The sequence below is a fragment of the Salmo salar genome, chromosome ssa13 (genome assembly GCF_905237065.1).
Source record: "Salmo salar chromosome ssa13, Ssal_v3.1, whole genome shotgun sequence".
NCBI classification, from domain to species: Eukaryota; Metazoa; Chordata; class Actinopteri; order Salmoniformes; family Salmonidae; genus Salmo; species Salmo salar.
Genome location: NC_059454.1, coordinates 40936234 through 40958103, shown reverse-complemented (window position 1 = coordinate 40958103; position 21870 = coordinate 40936234). Strand labels below are relative to the sequence as shown.

At 43.4% G+C, this 21870-nt stretch overlaps 2 protein-coding genes across 3 annotated transcripts; one reads left to right on the top strand and one right to left on the bottom strand.

Annotated features, from left to right (window-relative positions):
• The first annotated feature begins 6526 nt into the window (after positions 1–6526).
• On the top strand, positions 6527–10527 carry LOC106567077 (G-protein coupled receptor 182). Of its 2 annotated transcripts, XR_006758578.1 has the most exons (3): positions 6527–6785; positions 8568–9852; positions 9962–10527. XR_006758578.1 is itself a non-coding variant. In XM_014135945.2 (2 exons), exon 2 carries the CDS (start codon positions 8571–8573, stop codon positions 9654–9656), a length of 1086 nt encoding a protein of 361 aa, XP_013991420.1. In that variant the 5' UTR covers positions 6527–6785; positions 8568–8570; the 3' UTR covers positions 9657–10527. The 2 variants fall into 2 exon arrangements, 1 of the variants encoding a protein (XP_013991420.1); XM_014135945.2 differs by having other exon boundaries at positions 8568–10527.
• Positions 10528–12364: 1837 nt separating this feature from the next.
• Positions 12365–17762, bottom strand: LOC106567078 (zinc finger and BTB domain-containing protein 39). Its single transcript, XM_014135946.2, has 3 exons — positions 17669–17762; positions 15029–16733; positions 12365–14820 (listed from the first exon to the last, which is right to left on the bottom strand). The coding sequence occupies exons 2-3, from the start codon at positions 16694–16696 to the stop codon at positions 13867–13869; spliced, it is 2622 nt and encodes an 873-aa protein (XP_013991421.1). The 5' UTR covers positions 16697–16733; positions 17669–17762; the 3' UTR covers positions 12365–13866.
• Positions 17763–21870: the final 4108 nt, after the last annotated feature.

Here is a 21870-nt window from a genome sequence, read left to right as displayed (position 1 = left end):
TAACAATTATTTTAAGAATTATAGATACAGAACTCCTCTATGCACTCGATATGTCCGATTTTAAAATAGCTTTTCGGTGAAAGCACATTTTGCAATATTCTCAGTAGATAGCCCGGCATCACAGGGCTAGCTATTTAGACACCCAGCAAGTTTAGCACTCACCAAAGTCACATTTACTATAAGAAAAATGTTATTACCTTTGGTGTTCTTCGTCAGAATGCACTCCCAGGACTTCTACTTCAATAACAAATGTTGGTTTGGTCCCAAATAATCCATAGTTATATCCAAACAGCGGCGTTTTGTTCGTGCGTTCAAGACACTATCCGAAAGGGTAAAGAAGGGTGACGAGCATGGCGCATTTCGTGACAAAAAAAATCTAAATATTCCATTACCGTACTTCGAAGCATGTCAACCGCTGTTTAAAATCAATTTTTATGCCATTTTTCTCGTAAAAAAAGCGATAATATTCCGACCGGGAATCTGCATTTAGGTAAACAGACGAAAGAAAATAAAGCACGGGGTCCACTCGGGCACGCGCCTAAGCCCATTGTCCTCTGATCGGCCACTTGCGAAAAGCGATATCGATATCGTTCAGCTTTTTCCCGGGCTCTGAGAGCCTATGGGAGCCGTAGGAAGTGTCACGTTACAGCAAAGATCCCCAGTCTTCAATAAAAAGAGCCAAGATGAACAACAACTTGTCAGACAGGCCACTTCCTGTACAGAATCTTCTCAGGTTTTTGCCTGCCATATGAGTTCTGTTATACTCACAGACACCATTCAAACAGTTTTATAAACTTTAGGGTATTTTCTATCCAAAGCCAATAATTATATGCATATTCTAGTTACTGGGCAGGAGTAGTAACCAGATTAAATCGGTACGTTTTTTATCCGGACGTGTCAATACTGCCCCCTACCCCCAACAGGTTAAGAAGGAAAGAAATTCCACAAATTAACTTTTAACAAGGCACAGCTGTTAATGAAATGTATTCCAGGTGACTACCTCATGAAGCTGGTTGAGAGAATGCAAGCGTGTGCAAAGCTGTCATCAAGGCAAAGGGTGGCTATTTGAAGAATCTCAAATCTATTTTGATTTAACACTTTTTTGGTTACTACATGATTCCATATGTGTCATTTCATAGTTTTGATGTCTTATTCTACAATGTAGAAAATAATAAAAAATAAAGAAAAACTTTTGAATGAGTAGGTGTTCTAAAACATTTGACCGGTAGTGTACACTGAACAAAAATATAAATGCCAGATGTAAAGTGTTGGTCCCATGTTTTATGAGCTGAAATTAAAGGTCCCAGAAATGTTCCATGTGCACAAAAAGCTTATTTCTCTCAGATTTTGTGCACAAATTTGCTTACATCCCTGTTAGTGAGCATTTCTCCTTTGACAAAATAATCCATCCACCTGACAGGTGTGGTATATCAAAAAGCTGATTAAACAGCATGATCATTACACAGATGCACCTTGTGCTGGGGACAATAAAATGGCACTCTAAAATGTGCAGTATTGTCACACAACACAATGCCACAGATGTCTCTGTCACACCCTGATCTGTTTCAGCTGTCTTTGTACTTGTCTCCACCCCCCCTCCTGGTGACACCCATCTTCCTCATTATCCCCAGTGTACTTATACCTGTGTTCTCTGTTTGTCTGTTGCCAGTTTGTTTTGTTTCGTCAAGCCTACCAGTGATTTTTCCCATGCGCCTGTCTGTCTCTAGTTCCTGTTTTCTAGCTTTTCCGGTTTTGACCATTCTGCCTGCCCTGACCCTGCCTGCTGTTCTGTACCTTTCGGACTCTGCCCTTGACCTGTCGTTTGCCTGCCCCCCCTGTTTTTGTAATAAACTTTTATTACTTTGAAACTGTCTGCATCTGGGTCTTCTCCTGAGCCTTGACAGTCTTAAGTTTTGAGGGAGCGTGCAATTGGAATGCTGACTGCAGGCATGTCCACCACAGCTGTTACCTTTCTCTAGCATAAGCAGTCTCCAACGTCGTTTTAGAGAATTTGGAAGTACGTCCAACCGGCCTCACAACCGCAGACCATGTGTAAACCCTGCGAGTGCAGGACCTTCACATCCGGCTTCTTCACCTGTGGGATCGTGTAAGACCAGCCACCCGAACAGCCACCGAGGTCTGACAATCTGGAAGGAAAAATACTCAGGATAATAGCGGACAATATTGCTTTTCCTATTAGCCATATCTTCAATTTAAGCCTACTTGAAAGAAAGTCATTTCGCTACCCAAGAATAGTAAAAACCCCTTTACTGGCTCAAATAGCCGACCAATCAGCCTGTTACCAACCCTTGGTAAACTTTAGGGGAAAAAATGTGTTTGACCAGATACAATGCTATTTCAGAGTAAACAAACTGACAACAGACTTTCAGCACGCTTATAGGGAAGGACAATCAACAAGCACAGCACTTACACGAATGACTGATGATTGGCTGAGAGAAATTCATGATAAAAATATTGTGAGGGCTGTTTCGTTAGACTTCAGTGCAGCTTTTGACATTATTGATCATCGTCTGCTGCTGGAAAAATATGTGTTATGGCTTTACACCCCCTGCTAAATTGTGGAGAAAGAGTCACCTGTCTAACAGAACAGAGGGGATTCTTTAATGTAAGCTTTTCCAACAACAGAGCAGCTGTTTATGCCCCTTACGTTTTTAAATCTTTACTAACGACATGCCACTTGCTTTGAGTAAAGCCAGTGTGTCTATGTATGCGGATGACTCAACACTATACCCATCAGCTACTACAGCGACTGAAATCACTGCAACACTTAAAGAGCTGCAGGTAGTTTCAGAATGAGTGGCAGGGAATAAGTTATTCCTAAATATTTCAAAAGCTAAAAGTATTGTATTTGAGACAAATCATGCACTAAACCTCAACTATAAATCTTGTAATGAATGTGGAATTTGAGCAAGTTGAGGCGATTAAACTGCTTGGAGTAACCCTGGATTGTAAACTGTCATGGTCAAAACATATTGATACAACAGAAGCTAAGATGGGGAGAAGTCTGTCCATAATAAAGCGTTGCTCTACCTTCTTAACAGCTCTATCAACAAGGCAGGTCCTACAGGCCCTAGTTTTGTCGTACCTGGACTACTGTTCACTAGTGTGGTCAGTTGCCACAAAGAGGGACTTAGGAAATTTACAATTGGCTCAGAATAGGGCAGCATGGCTGACCCTTGAAAGTACACAGGGAGCTAACATTAATGATATGCTTGTCAATCTCTCATGGCTCAAAGTGTAATAGAGATTGACTTCATCACAACTTTGTTTTGTAAGAAGTGCTGACATGCTGAATGTACTGAGCTGTTTGTTTAAACTACTAGCACACAGCTCGGACACCCATGCATACCCCACAATGCCACCAGAGGTCTCTTCACAATCACCAAGTCCAGAACAGAGTATGGGAGGCGCACAGTACTACATAGAGCCATGGCTACATGGAACTCTATTCCGTATCAGATAACTGATGCAAGCAGTAGAATCAGGTAAAAATACACTTTATGGAACAGCAGGGACTGTGAAGTAACACAAAAGGTTCAGCCACATTCATAAGCACACAAGCGCTAGCACACTCACTCTACACACACGTACATTGTAATATTGTTGTATGGTGCTATTATACATTTTGTATTGTAGATATGTAGTGGTGTAATAATGTTATATGATGTACTGTTTAATATTTTGTTTTATGTTTAATGTAAGTGCCTTAATGTGTTTGGATCCCAGCAAATTTTCTTCATTGTTGACAAACGGGCTCATTCTGTTCAGAACAACCCAGGGTATGATGCCATGTCATCTTGAAACTGTTTATCAAACATAGTGATCATATACGTTGATTCTGATCAAATCAAATCCGATTGTATTGGTCACATACACATATTTAGCAGATGTTATTGCGGGTGTAGCGAAATGCTTGTGTTCCTAGCTCCAACAGTGCAGTAATATCTAACAATACACAACAATACACACAAATCTAAAAGTAAAATAATGGAATTAATATATAAATATTAAGACGATCAATGTCTGAGTGGTATTAACTCAAATAGAATACAGTTTATACAAATGAAATGAGTAAAGCAGTATGTAAACATTATTAAAGTGACCAGTGATTCCATGTCTATGTATATAGGGCAGCAGCCTCTAAGGTGCAGAGATGAGTAACCGGGTGGTAGCCGGCTAGTGATGGCTATTTAACAGTCTGATGGCCTTGAGATAGAAGCTGTTTTTTTCCTGGCACCACTCTGCCAGGGCCCTCACCTCCTCCCTGTAGGCTGTCTTGTCAGTGTTGGTAATCAGGCCTACGATGGTTGTGTCGTCTGCAAACTTTATGATTGATTTGGAGGCATGTGTGGTCATGGGTGAACAGGGAGTACAGGAGGGGGCTGAGCACACACCCTTGTGGGGTGTGTGCTCAGTGGAGGTGTTGTTTCCTACCTTCACCACCTGGGGACGGCCCGTCAGGAAGTCCAGAACCTAGTTGCACAGGGCGGGGTTCAGACCCAGGGCCCCGAGCTTGATGGTGAGCTTGGAGGGTACTTTGGTGTTGAAGGCTGAGCTGTAGTCAATGAACAGCATACTTACATAGGTATTCCTCTTGTCCAGGTGGGATAAGGCAGTGTGCAGTGCAATGGCAATTGCATCGTCTGTGGATCTATTGGGGGAGTAAGCAAATTGAAGTAAGGTGTAAGGTAGAGGAGATATGATCCTTAACTAGCCTCTCAAAGCATTTCATGATGACAGAAGTGAATGTTACGGGGTGATAGTAATTTAGTTCAGTTACCTTTTCTTTCTTTGGTACAGGAACAAGGGACATCTTGAAGCAAGTGGGGACAGCAGACTGGGATAGGGAGAGATTGAATATGTCCGTAAACACTCCAGCCAGCTGGTCTGCGCATGCTCTGAGGACACGGCTAGGGATGCCGTCTGGGCCGACAGCCTTGCGAGGGTCAACACGCTTAAATGTCTTACTCAAGTCGGCCACGGAGAACGAGAGCCCACCATCCTTGGGTGCGGGCCACAACTGGTGTAGACCTTACCATGAAATGCTTACTTACAAGCCCTTAACCAACAATGCAGTTCAAGAAATAGAGTTAAGAAAATATTTACAAAATAAACTAAAGTAAAAAATAAAAAGTAACACAATAAATGAACAATAACGATGCTATATACAGGGGGTACCGGCACCGAGTCAACCGGAGTACAGGTTAGTCAAGGTAATTTGTACATGTAAGTAGGGGTAACGTGACTATGCATAGATAATAAACAGCGATTAGCGGCAGTGTAAAAACAAAGGGGTGGCGGGGGGCATTTGATTAATTGTTCAGCAGTCTTATGGCTTGGGGGTAGAAGCTGTTAAGGAGCCTTTTTGACCTAGACTTGGCGCTCCGGTACCGCTGCCGTGCGGTAGCAGAGAGAACAGTCAATGACTTGGGTGACTGTTCTTCGTGATATAATTGGTAGTTACAGTCTTGTCTCATCGCTGCAACTTTCGTACGGACTTGGGAGAGGCAAAGGTCGAGAGCCATGCGTCCTCCGAAACACAACCCTGCCAAGCTGCACTGCTTCTTGACACACTGCTTGCTTAACCCAGAATCCAGTCGGACCAATGTGTCGGAGGAAACACTGTGCAACTGGCTACCGAAGTCAGCTTGCAGGCTCCCGGCCCGCCACAAGGGGTTGATAGAGCGTGATGGGACAAGGAAATCCCGTCCGGCCAAACCCTCCCCTGGCGACTCTGGGCCAATTGTGCGCCACCTTATGGGTCTGCCGGTCACAGCCGTCTATGACACAGCCTGGGATAGAACATGGGGCTGTAGTGACGGCTCAAGCACTGTGATGCAGTGCCTTAGACCGCTGCGCCACTTGGGAATGGAATGTTTTCTAAATTTTCTGAGAACATGACTGTAAATCGAACCATGAGGAAACCTGTAGGAAGCGTTATGCTGAAGTACCGAAATTCCCACCTAAGAAACATATGTGCTCGCTGGGCATCCTGCACCAAGGTTGTATGCAAAAATCATGGTTTCCCAAAGTCGGTCCTGGGGCCCACCCTGGGTGCACGTTTTGGTTTTTGCTCTAGTACTTCACAGCTGATTCCAATAATCAAAGCTTGATGATGAGTTGGTTATTAGAATCAGCTGTCTAGTGCTAGGGAAAAAAACAAAACGTGCACCGGGGGGACCAGGACCGACTTTGGGAAACCCTGAGCAATAGGACAACCACATTCTCACCAAGCTCGAAGAAACATATGGTTCTCAGATCGTTATGTGCTAATGTTACGTGGGGGGCAGGTAGCCTGGCAGGTAGGAGCACCGGGCCACGGTCACACTGACCCCAGTGGCACCCTACTCCCTATCTAGTGCACTAGGTTTGGCCAGGCCAAAAAATATGTTGCACTAAATGGGGGGAAAAGGGTGCCATTTGGGACATAGGCCAGTATTTGGCCCCTGGCAGCCCCACAGCCACTAAGGCTTTCCTGCTCTGCACCACCAAGCCCCACCCCATTTCTTAGGATGTCCTGTCAACTCTGGCTCTGAGGGGACAGGACGGGGGATGAATGAGGGGAGGAAAAGGCTTCATCTAGTCTGCCTAAACTAAGCACAGATTCTCTACTGACCCCAGAGCCAGTACGGTCTTCTTGCTCCTCCAAGCCACAGCTAGCTTCCCAAGCAGGCAGACCAGGAAAACCACCTGCGCTGAGGGACCTTCCCTCACCACCCATCATCTATTGCCAGGCACTCCGCTTCGCAGCACATCAAGATACTGTATGTATGACAACTGTATTGCTTCCTCCTGTTCTTCACCTCTAGTAGAATTTGCAAGGATTTGAGTTTAGACTTGATAGCCTGTGAGTGATATATAAACATTTTCATTTGTGAATATTTATTATTTCATTCTCTCATTTCACTATATAGAAAGTAATTTATTCATGCATTTTGTTGCTATATTATTATGATTACTAAAGAGGAAAACAGAAGATTAGAAAACATCAAAATGTGCTTATTAAATTAGCTAATATGCATACCATAATGTCTGATATTTTCTCAGGTACAGTGCCTTCAAAAAGCATTCTCACCTCTTTACTTTATCCAAATTTAGTTGGATTATATTTAGATTTGAGACACACAGTATCCCATAATGCCAAAGTGGAATTTAACCATAAAGACCATGGAGGTTTTCCAATGCCTTTCCAAGAAGGGCACCTATTGGTAGATAAAATGAAAAAATTAAAAAGCAGACATTGAATATCCATTTGAGCATGGTGAAGTTATTAATTACACTTTGGAGGGTGTATCAATACACCCAGTCACTACAAAGACATAGGCGACCTTCCTAACTCAGTTTCCAGAGAGGAAGGAAACCACTCAGGGATTTCATCATGAGGCCAATGGTGACTTTAAAACAGTTGCAGAGTTTCATAGCTGTGATAGGAGAAAACTGAGGATGGATCAACAACGTTGTAGTTACTCAACAATACTAACCTGATTGATACTGTAGAGTGAAAAGAAGGAAGCTTGTACAGAATTCAAATATTCCAAAACATGTATCCTGTTTTTAACAAGGCACTAAAGTAATACTGCAAAAAATGTGGCAAAGCAATTAACTTTTTGTCCTGAATACAAAGTGTTGTGTTTTGGGCAAATCCAATACAACATATTACTGAGTACCACTCTCCATATTTTCAAGCATAGTGGTGATCGTTAAGGACTGGGATAAAGAATAAACAAAATGGACTAAGCGCAGGCAAAATCCTAGAGGAAAACCTGGTTCAGTCTGCAGGACAATAACCTAAAACACAAGGACAAATCTACACTGGAGTTTCTTACCAAGAAGACAGTGAATGCTCCTGAGTGGCCGAGTTTAAAGTTTTAGTATTTCGCTACACCCGCGATAACATCTGCTAAATATCTGTGTGCGACCAATAACATTTGATTTGATTTGACTTGAATCTACTTGAAAATCTATGGCAAGACATGAAAATGGTTGTCTAGCAATGATCAACAGCCAATTTGACAGAGCTTGAAGAATTTTGAAAAGAATAATGGGCAGATGTTGTACAACCCAGGAGTGATGAGCTCTTAGAGACGTACCCCGAAAGACTCACAGCTGTAATCACTGCCAAAGGTCATTCTACAAAGTATTGACACAGCTGTGCAAACACTTATGTAAATTAGATATTTCTGTATTTAATTTTCAAAGAATTTGCAAACATTTCTAAAAACATGTTTTCACTTTGTCATGATGGGAGATTGTGTGTAGATGGGTGATAATTAAGGCTGTAAGACGACAAAATGTCTAATAAGTCAAGGGGTATGAATACTTTCTGAAGGCGCTGTAGATTTAAAAATTATTCATGACAATTCTATGGAGAGAAATGCTCCTCACATCTCATCTTTGTAGGCTACATTAGCAAACTCATAAGCCAGAAATCCTTGTTTGAACAATCCACGTCCTCCACTGCTTACATTATGTAACATCTGATTATAAACTGATTAGCCCAATACTAAACTCCTAACACAGCTAACAATTTCCTCTGCTTTCAACAGACCATGAACGAACACGACTTCCACAACTCCTCATTTAATTTCTTCAATGGCACGCCCTGGTTCGTATACGAATGCACCATCAACCTGGATAAAGACTATCGGCGGATCGCCCTGTTCCTACTCTATCTGCTGCTGTTCATGGTGGGGCTGGCTGAGAACACCCTCGTGGTGTGGGTCAACTGGCGCCGGCGCCACTCGGCCAATGGCGTCTTGTTCTGTGTCATCAACGTGAGCCTGTCGGACCTGATGGTGGTTCTAATGATGCCCTTCTTCATGCTGGAGGTCACCATGGACAAGGTGTGGCTGTGGGGCCGCTTCCTGTGTAAAGTCACCCACCTCATCTACACAGTCAACTTCTACAGCAGCTCCTTCTTCCTGGCCTTCATGACCCTGGAGCGCTACCTGTCCCTGTCCAGGCCCTCGTCTCCCGCCTGCTTCCCCGTGGCCAGACCTCGCCGCTGGCTACTCTGTGGTGGTCTCTGGCTCTTCTCCCTGTTCCTGGCTCTGCTGGAGAACTTCCACATGGACCTGCTGGAGTGGAACGAGCCCGGCTGCTACATGCTGCCAGACTACATTGAGTGGTTCGTCTCCATATCCTTCCTCTGCCTCATCTTCCAGTTCCTGGTCCCAGTCTCCGTCATCATCACCTGTAACGTGCTGATCGCCCGGGCGGTGCGCTCCGCTCCAGACGTGCAGGGAAGACGGGATGTGTGGCTGGTGCATGTGTACTCCCTTGTGTTTGTCCTCTGCTGGCTGCCATACCACATGGTCATGTTCCTGATAATGGTGGATGATCTGGACCCTCACGTGTTCAGCTGCAACACAGTGGAGCTGCTCTACTTCTCCTTCAGTGTGGTCCAGTGCCTGTCCCTGTTCCATTGCATCGCCAACCCAGTCCTCTACAACTTTCTCAGCAAGAGCTTCCGCAACAACCTGATCAACGCTGTGGTCCACTATACACCCAGGGAGAACCCAGGAGGGTTGAATCCCCAAGAAACTGCGCCCAAAGCAGGAGGACCAGACACGGGGAAGACGGAACGCAAGCTTAGCAACATGAGTACCAGCCATTCTGACGTTGCTGCCTCGTAGAAAAAGGAAGCATCACAGTGTCACATTGAGACTTAACTAGCCATCATCACTGAAGGACAATGGAGGAAAGAAAAGAAAATCACTTCAGAACTGTTACTGAAGCGTGTGCTGCTTTCAGAGGCTAAAAGACAGGGCACAAGACAAGAAGCCTCCTGACAGTCTCTGCTGTTTATGACCAGATTGTCCACCCTACTTCCAAAGGTTGCACTTGCACATTCCCTGTCATGGATTTTTAAGGATTTGATTAGTGTAAGCAATGCCTGGAGGGAGTTTCCATCATTGTTAAATCCAAGACAGGGAGTGTGCAAGTGCATACTTTTGGAGAAGTGTGGAGATTAGAGATGCAGCCTTGGTCAATAAGCAATAGTCATGTAAATTATAGGCTGACAAACACTGTGTCCCTCTCATAATCTGTCTCCCATTTTTCTCACCATCCTGATTTTCAGCCCATCAATGTTGTAAACAGAGGAAGGAAGGAAACATTTACAGATTATTTTCCATCTTTAAACTCCCACAGGAACTTATGTCTAGGAACTTCTGGAGGACAGAATTGCAGTCATTACGTCACAGGGTGAAGAGGAATGCTTCCTCGCAAACAAACATTTTCCTCTGTGCAACGCAGATAAGATTGATCCTTATAACTACTGAGTATAAAAAACTTGTAAAAATGTTGAAATGTAACTGATAAATATAAAAAAATGTGATTACACAAACGTATATACATGTCTTAATTTCCACACAGTAACATCCATATTTAACAAATGTTCTGATTTGTATTTAACGATATATTTTTAAAGCTACTGAATTTGGAAATGTGTTGGATGCTGAATGATGTCACCTGTTACATTCAATAAAAGTATTTCAAATAGAATGATTGTGTATTATAAAAGTCAACAACTTGTCCTTTTGATGACTTCTCAATAGGGACAACACTATGAATATCTCATAGTATTTCTATATGAGTTGGTATCCTGCTATCCCAAAGGAGATTCTCCACTGAGCTTGCTCTTTAGTCCAGGACTGGGCTTAATCTGTGTCTGGGAAACTGCCCCCAAATGGAATAACTTTTTATTGTTTGGTAATAAATACACAAAATCCTCATTCTTTTAGTTGAATACTGGCCTATGTTTGCTTTCACTGGAAAGTCCAGTGGGACATTTCCGTTGGTTTAATGATGTTGACATGATGATCAGTGGAGGGAGGAAAGACATAGGTTTCACTCCGCATATGGCACAATGGGAGGAAGCAGCCTACCTAGAGCAGAACAGGGTTCCAGTTTCAAAGGTCACCTATCCCTGAAGCAGGAACTAGATAAACACTTTCAATTGTGCATAACTGCATTTGCATCATTAAAATGTGATGACAAATGTAATATTCTGTGGCAGTGGACATCATAACATATTAAATGCAATGAAGAAAAATCAAGCCTAGGTCTAAAAGTTACAAGATAATGGGATTCTCAAAACATTTTTCTGTTAACTTTATTCTTCACAGAACTGGAAACTACACTGAACACAAATATAAATGCAATATACAACAATGTCAAAGATTTTACTGAGTTACAGTTCATATAAGAAAATCAGTCAACTGAAATAAATTCATTAGGCCCTAATCTATGGATTTCACGTGACTGGGAATACAGATATGTATCTGTTTGTCATAGATACCTTTAAAAAAAGGTAGGCCCGTGGATCAGAAAACCAGTCAGTATCTGGTGTGACCACCATTTGCCTCATGCAGCGTGACACATCTTCTTCACATAGAGTTGATCAGGCTGTTGATTGTGGCCTGTGGAATGTTGTCCCACTCCTCTTCAATGGCTGTGCGAAGTTTCTGGATATTGGCGGGAACTGGAACACGCTGTTGTACACATTTATCCAGAGCATCCCAAACATGCTCAATGGGTGACGTAAATGATCATGCTGAAACTTGAGGTGATGGCAGCGGATGAATGGCATGACAATGGGCCTCAGGATCTCATTCCGGTATCTCTGTGCATTCAAAATGCCATCGATAAAATGCAATTGTGTTCGTTATCCGTAGCTTATGCCTGCACATACCATAACCCTACCGCCACCATGGGGCACTCTGTTCACACTGTGAACAGAATGGCGTTCGAAGGTGAGCATTTGTCCACTGAAGTCAGTTACGACGCCAAACTGCAGTCAGGTCAAGACCCTGGTGAGGATGACGAGCACGCAGATGAGCTTCCCTGAGACAGTTTGTGCAGAAATTCTTCGGTTGTGCAAACCCGCAGTTCCAACAGCTGTCCGGGTGGCTGGTCTCAGACGATCCCGCAGGGGAAGAAGACAGATGTGGAGATTCTGGGCTGGCGTAGATACACGTAGTCTGCGGTTCTGAGGCCGATTGGACGTACTGCCAAATTCTCTAAAACGATGTTGGATGCAGTTTATGGTAGCGAAATGAACATTAAATTATATGGCAACAGCTCTACTGGACATTCCTGCAGTCAGCATGCCAATTGCACTATCCCTCAAAACTTGAGACATCTGTGGCATTGTGTTGTGTGACAAAAATGCACATTTTAGAGTGGCCTTTTATTGTCCCCAACAAGGTGCAGCTGTGGAATGATCATGCTGTTTCTTGATAACCACACCTGTCAGTTGGACAGATGATCTTGGCAAAAGAGAAATGTTCACCAACAAGGATGTAAACAAATTTGTGCACAAAATCTGAGAGAAATAAGGTTTTGTGAGTATGGAACATTTCTGGGAACTTTTATTTCATGGGACCAATACTTTACATGTTGCATTTATATTTTTGTTCAGTATAGATAATGGAAAACGTTCATAGTTCGCACTAAAAAAGTACATACAAATTACAATTAAAAAAACAGCATTAATAGAATAAAACGTTTCATCATGAGGTAAGACACCAAATAGAACACAAGCACAAGTTGAGTTTAAATATCATATCCAAAGTATGCAAGTCTACAGAGCATAATGTAGTGCTTTTGAAATGCTGAGACACGGCATAACACACATGATTTCATGTGAATTTAAAACCGCTTGTGTGACTTAATGGCACTGTGGAGTTGGAAACCACCGTTTGTTTGTTCATATCATCTGATCACTAATACATACAGTCTACATGAACCACAGTATCATGTTTGCATTATCAATAGTCTATCACTAAAGAAGTAAAATGCTTGGAGGAAAACATACCTAAATGGTTTCCAAGTGAATTGGTACAGTAAGGCCTCATTCATCAGATGCAAAGTGCAGTATGACTGGTCAGGTACACTTAATGGTCCAATGCAGACGTTTTTATCTCAATATCAAATCATTTCTGGGTAACAATGAAGTAACTTACTGTGATTCTTTTCAATTAAAATGGTCAAAAATAAACTAAAATAGCTTCTTAGCAAAGAACAATTTCGCAAGCAATAACTTTGCCAGGACTGTCTGAGGGGAACACTTAAAAGTAGCAGTAATTGGCAGAGAGGTTTGGAACTTTTCTTATTGGTCTATTAAGTAATTGACCGTCTGGTGATGTCACCAGGCAGGCAAAAACTCCATCCCACTAAAACAACCTGGAATTTCAGGTCGTCTTTTCACAAACATAATTGTCCCAATTTCACAGCATTATTCCAACCACATGATGTGGAAATATATATAAAACATAGGGAAATTACGTTTTTGACTGCACTGGGCCTTTAACGCTTGGTGCACAGTAGTAAATATGGTGTTTCACTCAGACAGACACAGATGGTCCATCATGTGTTTCATATATAAATGAATACATGAACATGGTGCTTAACTGACAGAAAAACAACACATTTTGTAACACAGAGTAATAGTACACTTAGGAAAATGTTTGACTGCAATTTAGGAAAAGCCAATGGACTTGAAGACAGCTTGCAAATAGTAAACAGTAATAAGTCCTTCCATAGACAACAATGCATACACTGCCATCAAGTGGCTAAACTACTTCCAAGAAAGAAGATGATGTCCTTTATGCTTTTGCTACAAAACAGGTCTCTTCCATCCAAAATACCATCTCAAATACAGACATAAAACAAGTTAAATGCATTCTACAAGTCTATAGATACGGTCCACAACCAGAGAGAGTGAAAAAGAGAGAGAAGAGGAGGAGCATGACAGACAAGCTCGCAGACAAAAAAAAGACGTGGGAAATAAAAGGAAGTGAAAGAGAGATGAAGGCAGAAGGACACCAGAGGAGTAGCTGATCAGGTGTCCTGTGCGGGGAGGGGTTCTTTGGAGTGGTCATTGTACATGAAAGTCTGCTCTATGTTGAAGTCTGGAGGCAGGTGGTCCTTGTGGATCTCCATGTGGGAGGAAACCAGCTTGAGTGTGGAGAAATACAGGCCGCAGACGGTGCAGCGGTACATGAGCGCCCCGGCGTGGGTCTTCAGGTGGCAGATCATGGTGGAGCGGCCTCGGAAGAACCTCAGGCACACCTTGCACTGGTACGGCTTCTCCCCAGTGTGGATGCGCAGGTGGTAGGTGAACTCGCCAGAGTGGGCGAAGCGTTTGCCGCAGAAGCGACAGCGGTACCATTTCCCCCGGGGGATGGCGGCGCCCATGGCTGACCCACCCATGCTAGAGGAGTTCCCATTGGACAGGAGGCCTGCGGAGAAGCCAGATGCCACGCCCCCCTGAACCAGCTTGTCTGAGAGGCGGAAGGAGCCCATCCCCAGGTCGAAGCCCATGTTGCCAAGCTTCCCCAGGCTGCCAGCCTCCAGGGGGGAGGAGGAGGAGCAGGAGTACTCCAGCTGGTCAGCCTTACGTTTCCCTGTCCATCCCTGACTGCCCTGGCCCTGCCCCTGGGGCTGGGTCTCGTTGGTGTGAAAACTCAGGTGGTACTGGAAGGCTGTGCCAGAGCGGAAGGTCTGTGGGCATAAGAAGCAACGCAGCTCCTCCTCTCCCTCTGCCCCGGCTGCTTTATGAGCCCTCATGGCCTCTCTGTCAGTCTCTGCCTCCTCGGCATGCAGGGCCATGTGTCTGTCCAGCAGAGGGCGATCCAGGAAGCCGCAGGCGCAGAGCGGGCAGGAGTAGACTGGCAGGGAGAGGTGAGTGAGGGCGTGCCACAGCAGGGCACACAGGGAGGGCTGGGGTAACAGGCACACACTACAGCTCAGTGACTGGATAGACACGTGACTCAGCAGGTGATCCCTGATGACCTGGTTGCAGGAGAGAGACAATACTATATGTCAACAATACAAGGAGGGATAACACACATCTTCGGGAGTCTTAGCCACTTCTCAAGGTGTACTCTTGAGTTCAGTGAATTTGTTTGAACTATGTCAGCCTCTATATTTCACCATTGCCATTAGCCAAAACGCGTGCCAAATCACCCAGGAAAAATGAAGCAAATCAAACCACACTGACCTGGAAATCCTTGGTGAGGGTTTTGTCACAGACGGCACACTGCAGCTCCCCGTTGTGCCCCTTGGTGGCGTTGTTGAGCTGACTGGGGAGGGTGTACCGAGCAGCCGCCTGGCGTCGGTGGCGTACCAGTTTGGCCTGGCTGCAGAACTGGAGATGACACATGTCACAGGAGAACACCACATGGGACAGGGCGTGGGTGATGCTGGCCCCGCGATCCCCGGGAAAAGATGCCCCACACACCCTGCAGGTCCCTGTCTCAGTGAGGTGGGTCTCCGCGTGGGCCCTCAGGGCAGCAGACTCTGTTAACAGTTCCATCCCACAGGCTTTACATGCCACCATTCCCGACAGCTGACCAGGGTTCTCTCCCTCTCTGCTAACCACTGCTCCATTCTCCACACACACAAAGTCCTCATCTTCATCGTCCTCCTCATCTTCTTCCTCCTCCATGTAATTCTCGTCATCGCTCAGCTCAATGACATCTTCAGCCAGGGGTCTCCACTGGTCCCCTCCTCCGTCAGTCCCTTCTTCATCTCCCTGCAGCTGCTCTCTCTCTTCCTCATTATCTTCTTCATTCCCCTCCCCTTCGAAGATGACCCCTGTCACCCCTGTGTGGCCAGAGCTAAGCCCACCCACCCCCCCCAATTGCAGACTGTCCAGGGGGTCTCCAAAGGAGGAGGGGGCGCAGGGAGCCTCCACCCCACAGACCACCCTTCCCAGCTGGGCTGACGCGTCAGGGAAGGAGCAGGCGTCAGACACACATGGAGTTGGAGAACCAGCTCTACTCCCACTAGCTACCATCTGTTCCTCCTCACTGTTACCAACCCTGTCTCCCATCACCACCTCCATGCCCTCCTCAGTCTTCAGCTGCAAGGGAAGGAGAAGTCCTGGGGTGGCCCCAACAGCTACAGTGGAGAGACTACCTACTGAACTCCGCTGATCTCCAGCCAGCTGTAGCTGTTTGACTTCGGCCATCTGTCCATAGCCCATCTGTCCATAGCCCAGGTGAGACTGCTCATCCTCTGCTTTGAGAGGCAGGGACAGAGTGGCTGTAAGTCCACCACCCCGGCCCAGCCTGGCCACCCTGCTGCCCTGGGGGAGAGGGAGAGGTGATGGTGCTGCCGCCGGGGTAGGAGCAGCCGAGGGACCAGCAGATGACGACAGAGAGGAACAAGATGCTGCCGACGACGAGCATATTGATGACCCAGCTGCAGCAGCAACCATGTCAGGGTCCAGGTCTCCATCCGCCACACAGTCTGCAGACCCTGATCCCAGCTGCGGCAGGTCAGGGAAGGTAGTGTGACAGGCTCTCACCAGCTCTCTCACCCCCAGCCTCTCTGCCAGCTCATACAGCACCCCTACATCGATCAGGTCTGTGAAGGTCTCTCCGGTGTAGATGAACGTCAGCACCTTCTCAAAGTTGGCCGGGGACACAAAGTCCAGAGAGTACGTTGTCGTAGCTCCGGCTCCAGAGGTTCCGATCGGTTTCCCCCTACCTGAGAACAGGCTGCGGAAGTGTGTCCCAGCGCAGGCGAGCACCGCACGGTGCACTGTGAAGGAGCGGCTCCCCACCTGGAGGATGACATCACAGAAGAGGCGGGAGAGACGGCAGTGATTGAGCTCGGTGAGGAGGCCGGCGGCATGGCCTGAGCCCTGCAGCCGTATCCTCATCCCTCCCTGGCAGTGTCACTCACAGCCTAGAGCCCAACTATGAGAAGATACAAGGGGAAACCATCAGCATCATTGTCAGTGGTGAAAAGTCGTTTTTGGGGGTATATGTACTTTACAATTTTGACAAATTTACTTTAACTTCAATACATTTCAAAAGAAAATACTTTTTCCTTCATACATTTCCCTGACACCCAAAAGTACTTCTTACATTCTGAATGCTTAGCGGGACATAAAATGGTTAAATTCACAAGAGAACAACCCTGGTCATCCCTACTGCCTCTGATCTGGCAGACTCACTAAACACAAATGTTTAATTTAATTTTGAAAAACTGAAAATTGTGCCACCCGTATTGCTTAATATAAGGAATTTTAAATTATTCATAGTTTTGATACTTAAGTATATTTTAGTAATTACATTTACTTTTGATACTTAAGTATATTTAAAACCAAATACTTTGACTTTCACTCTAGTAGTATTTTACTTGGTGACTTTCACTTTTACTTGTCATTTTCTATTAACGTATCTTTACTTTTACTCAAGTATGACAATTGGATACTTTTTCCACCACTGGTCATTGTCTAACTCATTCTGCAACAATAACAGGACTAATAATAAACACTTTCTTTGTGCAACGTCCAATAATATGAGCCAATGAGTGATTGATTTGGAGGATTTGCAAAGGTGGAGTGCAGCTTTGTCGCGCACGTGCTCGCAAACCAAGTATTTAATACTTATTTAACTAACAGGCAATTATTAGAGATCGAATACATCAGAAACACCAATTGGTAAAAACTAAGAAAACGTTTAATCTTTTAAGTTTCACTGAATGCTAGTTTGCTAACCTTAGCTATAGCCCAGCAAGCTGCACGTCACAGTTTTCTACGAAATGCAAACCTATCAACACCTTTCTACAAAGATGGATAACGCCACTCATATGGCAAATAAAGTTATGTTTATAATATATCATTTACCAATAGAAGGCAGTATTTTCGACCATTTAGCTGACGTTTTCGCTAGCTTAATGCCAGTAGTCGCACAACAATGACGTAAATAAAAGAAGGCCCCCAAACAGGAAGAGGCCAAGCGAGAAAAATAAAACGAGAAGTTTTACTCTGTTTCCACTAAATAGCACAGCCACAAAGTCAAATGATATCGTAAAAATGAATGAAAACAAAAGTTATCTTTTTGGCCTTTAGGCATAAGTTAAGCAGTGTGGTTGAGATTAGGGTTAAAGTTTGGGTTAGGTTTAAAATCACATTTTAAGAAGATAAATTGTAGAAATAGGCGGGGTTTATGACTTTGTGGTTGTGGTAACTGGTGACGACCGTTATACTCAATGAATTTGGTCAGCAAAAAATGGAATTGCTGATTTGCTACGTGAGGCTTATTTGATCGAATATATGTTTCGTAATGGTTAGCTTGTTAACAATGCACTGATATAAGTAGATGGACCTGTAAAAAAAAAAAACTTTATATCGGAGTTGTGCCTGTTGCCATATAGATATAACTAATAATGGCCATAACCCGTTTTAGCATGTACATTGCCATTGAGGGCTTCTACCATTTTAAAGTAGTCAACTGGGTGAGGATTCCTATGAGTTGGGAGCAATCAAATCCAATTTGATTTGTCGTATGTGCAGGTGTAGACCTTACCGTGAAATTCTTACTTACAAGCCCTTAACCAACAATGCCGTTCAAGAAATAGAGTTAAGAAAATATTTATGTAATAAACTAAAGTCAAAAATAAAATAAAAAGTAACACAATAAAATAACAATAACAAGGCTACATACAGGGGATTTTTTATTTATTTTTATTTCATCTATATTTACCGGATACCGGTACCGAGTCAATGTGCGGTGGTATTGGTTAGTCACGGTAATTTGTACATGTAGGTAGGAGTAAAGTGACTATGCATAGATAATAAACAGCGAGTAGCAGCGGTGTAAACCGATGAGGGCAATGAGAAGGCAGATATGCTTGTTAACAACAGGCAATAGATATAGATAAAGGACTCATCTTTGTATTTGTGCCCATAGAGATCCTATTAAATTACTAAATGATTATTCTAATTCCTGTGGTGTAAAGTACTTAAGTAAAAATACAGAAAAAAATACAGCAGACTGTGAAAATGAATATTTGTCTCATTCTCAAAACCTTTGGCCACGAGTGTAGATTTGAATGTGTGCATTTACACACCCGAATTAAAAGCACCCCCACCCCCAAACTACTTCCCACGGTTCTGGCTCTAGGTGAAGTTATAAGAAATGAAGGTGTGGTGGTGTGTCTACAGATAAGACGTATTCTGACCTTCATTTCATTCCCTCATAATTCCACCACCTTTATGCGAGAGAAAAGCATGGATAAGGTCGCGAGAACCTGCTGGTTCCAAGTGGGAAAAGCAGCAATTTTTTTTTTCCCGATATAAATAACATTCTCCATGCACTGTAATTTATAAATGGATAAGAGCTATTGATAAGAGCTAGGTAAATGAGTAAGCCGTTTGGAGAAGGAGATTGTAAATTACACATAGCATTTGTTTTCCTTATGATCCCTGGAGACAAATGTTAAACAGCCATATGAAAGCAAACTGAAAATCATATCAATATGACATGTATTGGTGACCCGTTTCCACAGTGAAATAGGCTATAAATAGCTGTGCCATTATTCAGAATTGTAATTTTGTGCCTTCATAATTTGATGTATGGGCTATAAAACGTTTTCTCCATTTCATTTAGCAATTTGTATCATGTTTAACATGTGCCCCGATCGGGATCCCCCGTCACTAATACCCACATACATTTATAACTGTCACTTTCAAATTGTCACTTTCAAATTGTAGCCATTCCGTTGACCTTTCTTTCATCTGCCACATCCATGTAAATTGTTCCTGAGGGTCATTAGCATTAGTGGGTCATATTAGCCTAACTTTTTGCAGTAATTTAACCGCACGTAGAAGGTTAAACCTGAAGCCTGGAGCACGGTTCACGACAACTGGACCATTGTTATACAGTTCCATGATGTTAGAATTAGGGTAGATTTACAGGATTATTGTTCAACCCCTATTGTTTCAACTTTAATATAACAGCTTTCAGGATTAATCAAACCACTGTATATCATGACACAAGGCGAGACCCAGATGCAGACACAGGAGTCAGATGGTTCGAATCTTACAGTGTTTATTAATCCAAAAGGAGTAGGCAAGAGAATGGTCGCGGACAGGCAAAAGGTCAAAACCAGATCAGAGTCCAGGAGGTACAGAGTGGGAGACAGGCTCGTGGTCAAGGCAAGCAGAAAGGTCAGACAGGCGGGTACAGAGTCCAGAAACAGGCAAGGGTCAAAACCAGGAGGACTAGAAAAAGGAGAATAGCAAAAAGCAGGAGAACGGGAAAACTGTTGGAAAACATACAAGACGAACTGGCACAGAGAGACAGGAAACACAGGGATAAATACACTGGGGAAAATAAGCGACACCTGGAGGGGGTGGAGACAATCACAGGGACAGGTGAAACAGATCAGGGCGTGACACTGTATTCTTAATTCATCAACCTATTTCATGAGTAAAGGCTATCCAAACCTGTTTTTTATCGTTCATACATATTTTCCTAACCCGAAAATCAACCTGGTCTATAAGCATTTCCTATTATTCTGTACATAAATCCGAGACACTCAATTTAGTATGATATGTTACGTTTCGTATGGTATGTATTCATTTGTGGAAGTCAATCACCCTTTTCATATGATATGTTATGAATTACAATTTGTATAATATGTTACGAATTTGAAAAATTTATAATATGTTATGAATTTGCAACTGTACAATATGTTACGAATATTCAAAAAGTAGGATATGTTACAAATTCTAGCTAGGTGGCTAATGTTAGCTAGGCTAGGGGTTAAGGTTAGGGTTAAGTCTTTAGGAGTTAGGTTAAAATCAGGGGAATGGTTAGCTAAAAGGGTTAAGGTTAGGGGAAAGGTTAGCTAACAGGCTAAGTAGTTGCAAAGTAACTTAAAAGTACTTTCATTTTTGCCTTAAGTAACCATCTCTCTTATGTAACCATACCAACATAACATATCATACTAATTTCAGTATCTCGCATTTACATTTACTATGTTACGTCTAGTCTATGAGACCAGGCTGCAAATAAATTGACAAAAATGTTATTGTCCAGCAAGTGGGAGGGTTTTCAGCAACAGTGGCATGTATTCATGGATTCCAATGGAAGCCAGGCTTCCCCAAAAACTTTACTAAGAAAAAAAAGAATAAAACATTAAATTATTTATCTTTCGTCTCTTTGTGTTTCTTAATTGTCCTTGAATTCGCAAGAGGCTGAATGTATCTCACTGGAGAAAGCATCCGAGTGAGCGAAACATCGCCCCTCTGTCTCTGTATGTGTAGCCCATCTATCTGATGCTGTCTGGTCAAAAAGGGTATGATATTTTTTCCGCCTGCAGCATTGAATGCAAGGGAAGCCAGCGAGGATTTGGACTCCCCTGATAACATTTATACAATAATAGCCAATCAGCATTGAGCTAAACTGAGTGTGCTCAACTATGAATGGTCCTGGCACACCCAAAAAAATCAAAAATCGTAGCACCCCCAACCCCAAACTACTTCCCACAGTTCTGGGTGGAGTTCTACGAAATTTTGTTTGGATTTGACTTCACACCAATCAAGCCAAATATCATTGACAGATTTTTTTTTATTGTTGCGTTGTTGTCCTCTGGTGGCTAGCTAGTTAGCTAAAAATGGCAATTTTCTAAATTAGCCATGGACCGAGATAGGGATTTGGACTTAATTCTCCATACTGGCCAATGATTTAATGAAAATTCTGATCCAATCATAAATTCAAACATTGTGCATCTGGCCTGAAAGGATGGAAGATCAATGTGTAGCTAGGTGTAGTAGTAGGATAATGTTAACTAGATGGCTAATCATTGCCCATGAAAGGAAGTAAGGCCAGCAATAAATAATTTTAGCCAGGTAGCATAGGACAACAAAAACTAAAAGCTTGTTCTCTATGACAGAGTTATAGACTATTTCGGCAAAATGAAAGAAAAAAGGATGGCATTGGCATTTCTCTACAAGTAGGGTGAATCAACATGTTTTTTCTACTTACGCGCACACACACACACAGAGAAATCAGTACCATGAATCAGTATGATATGATATTT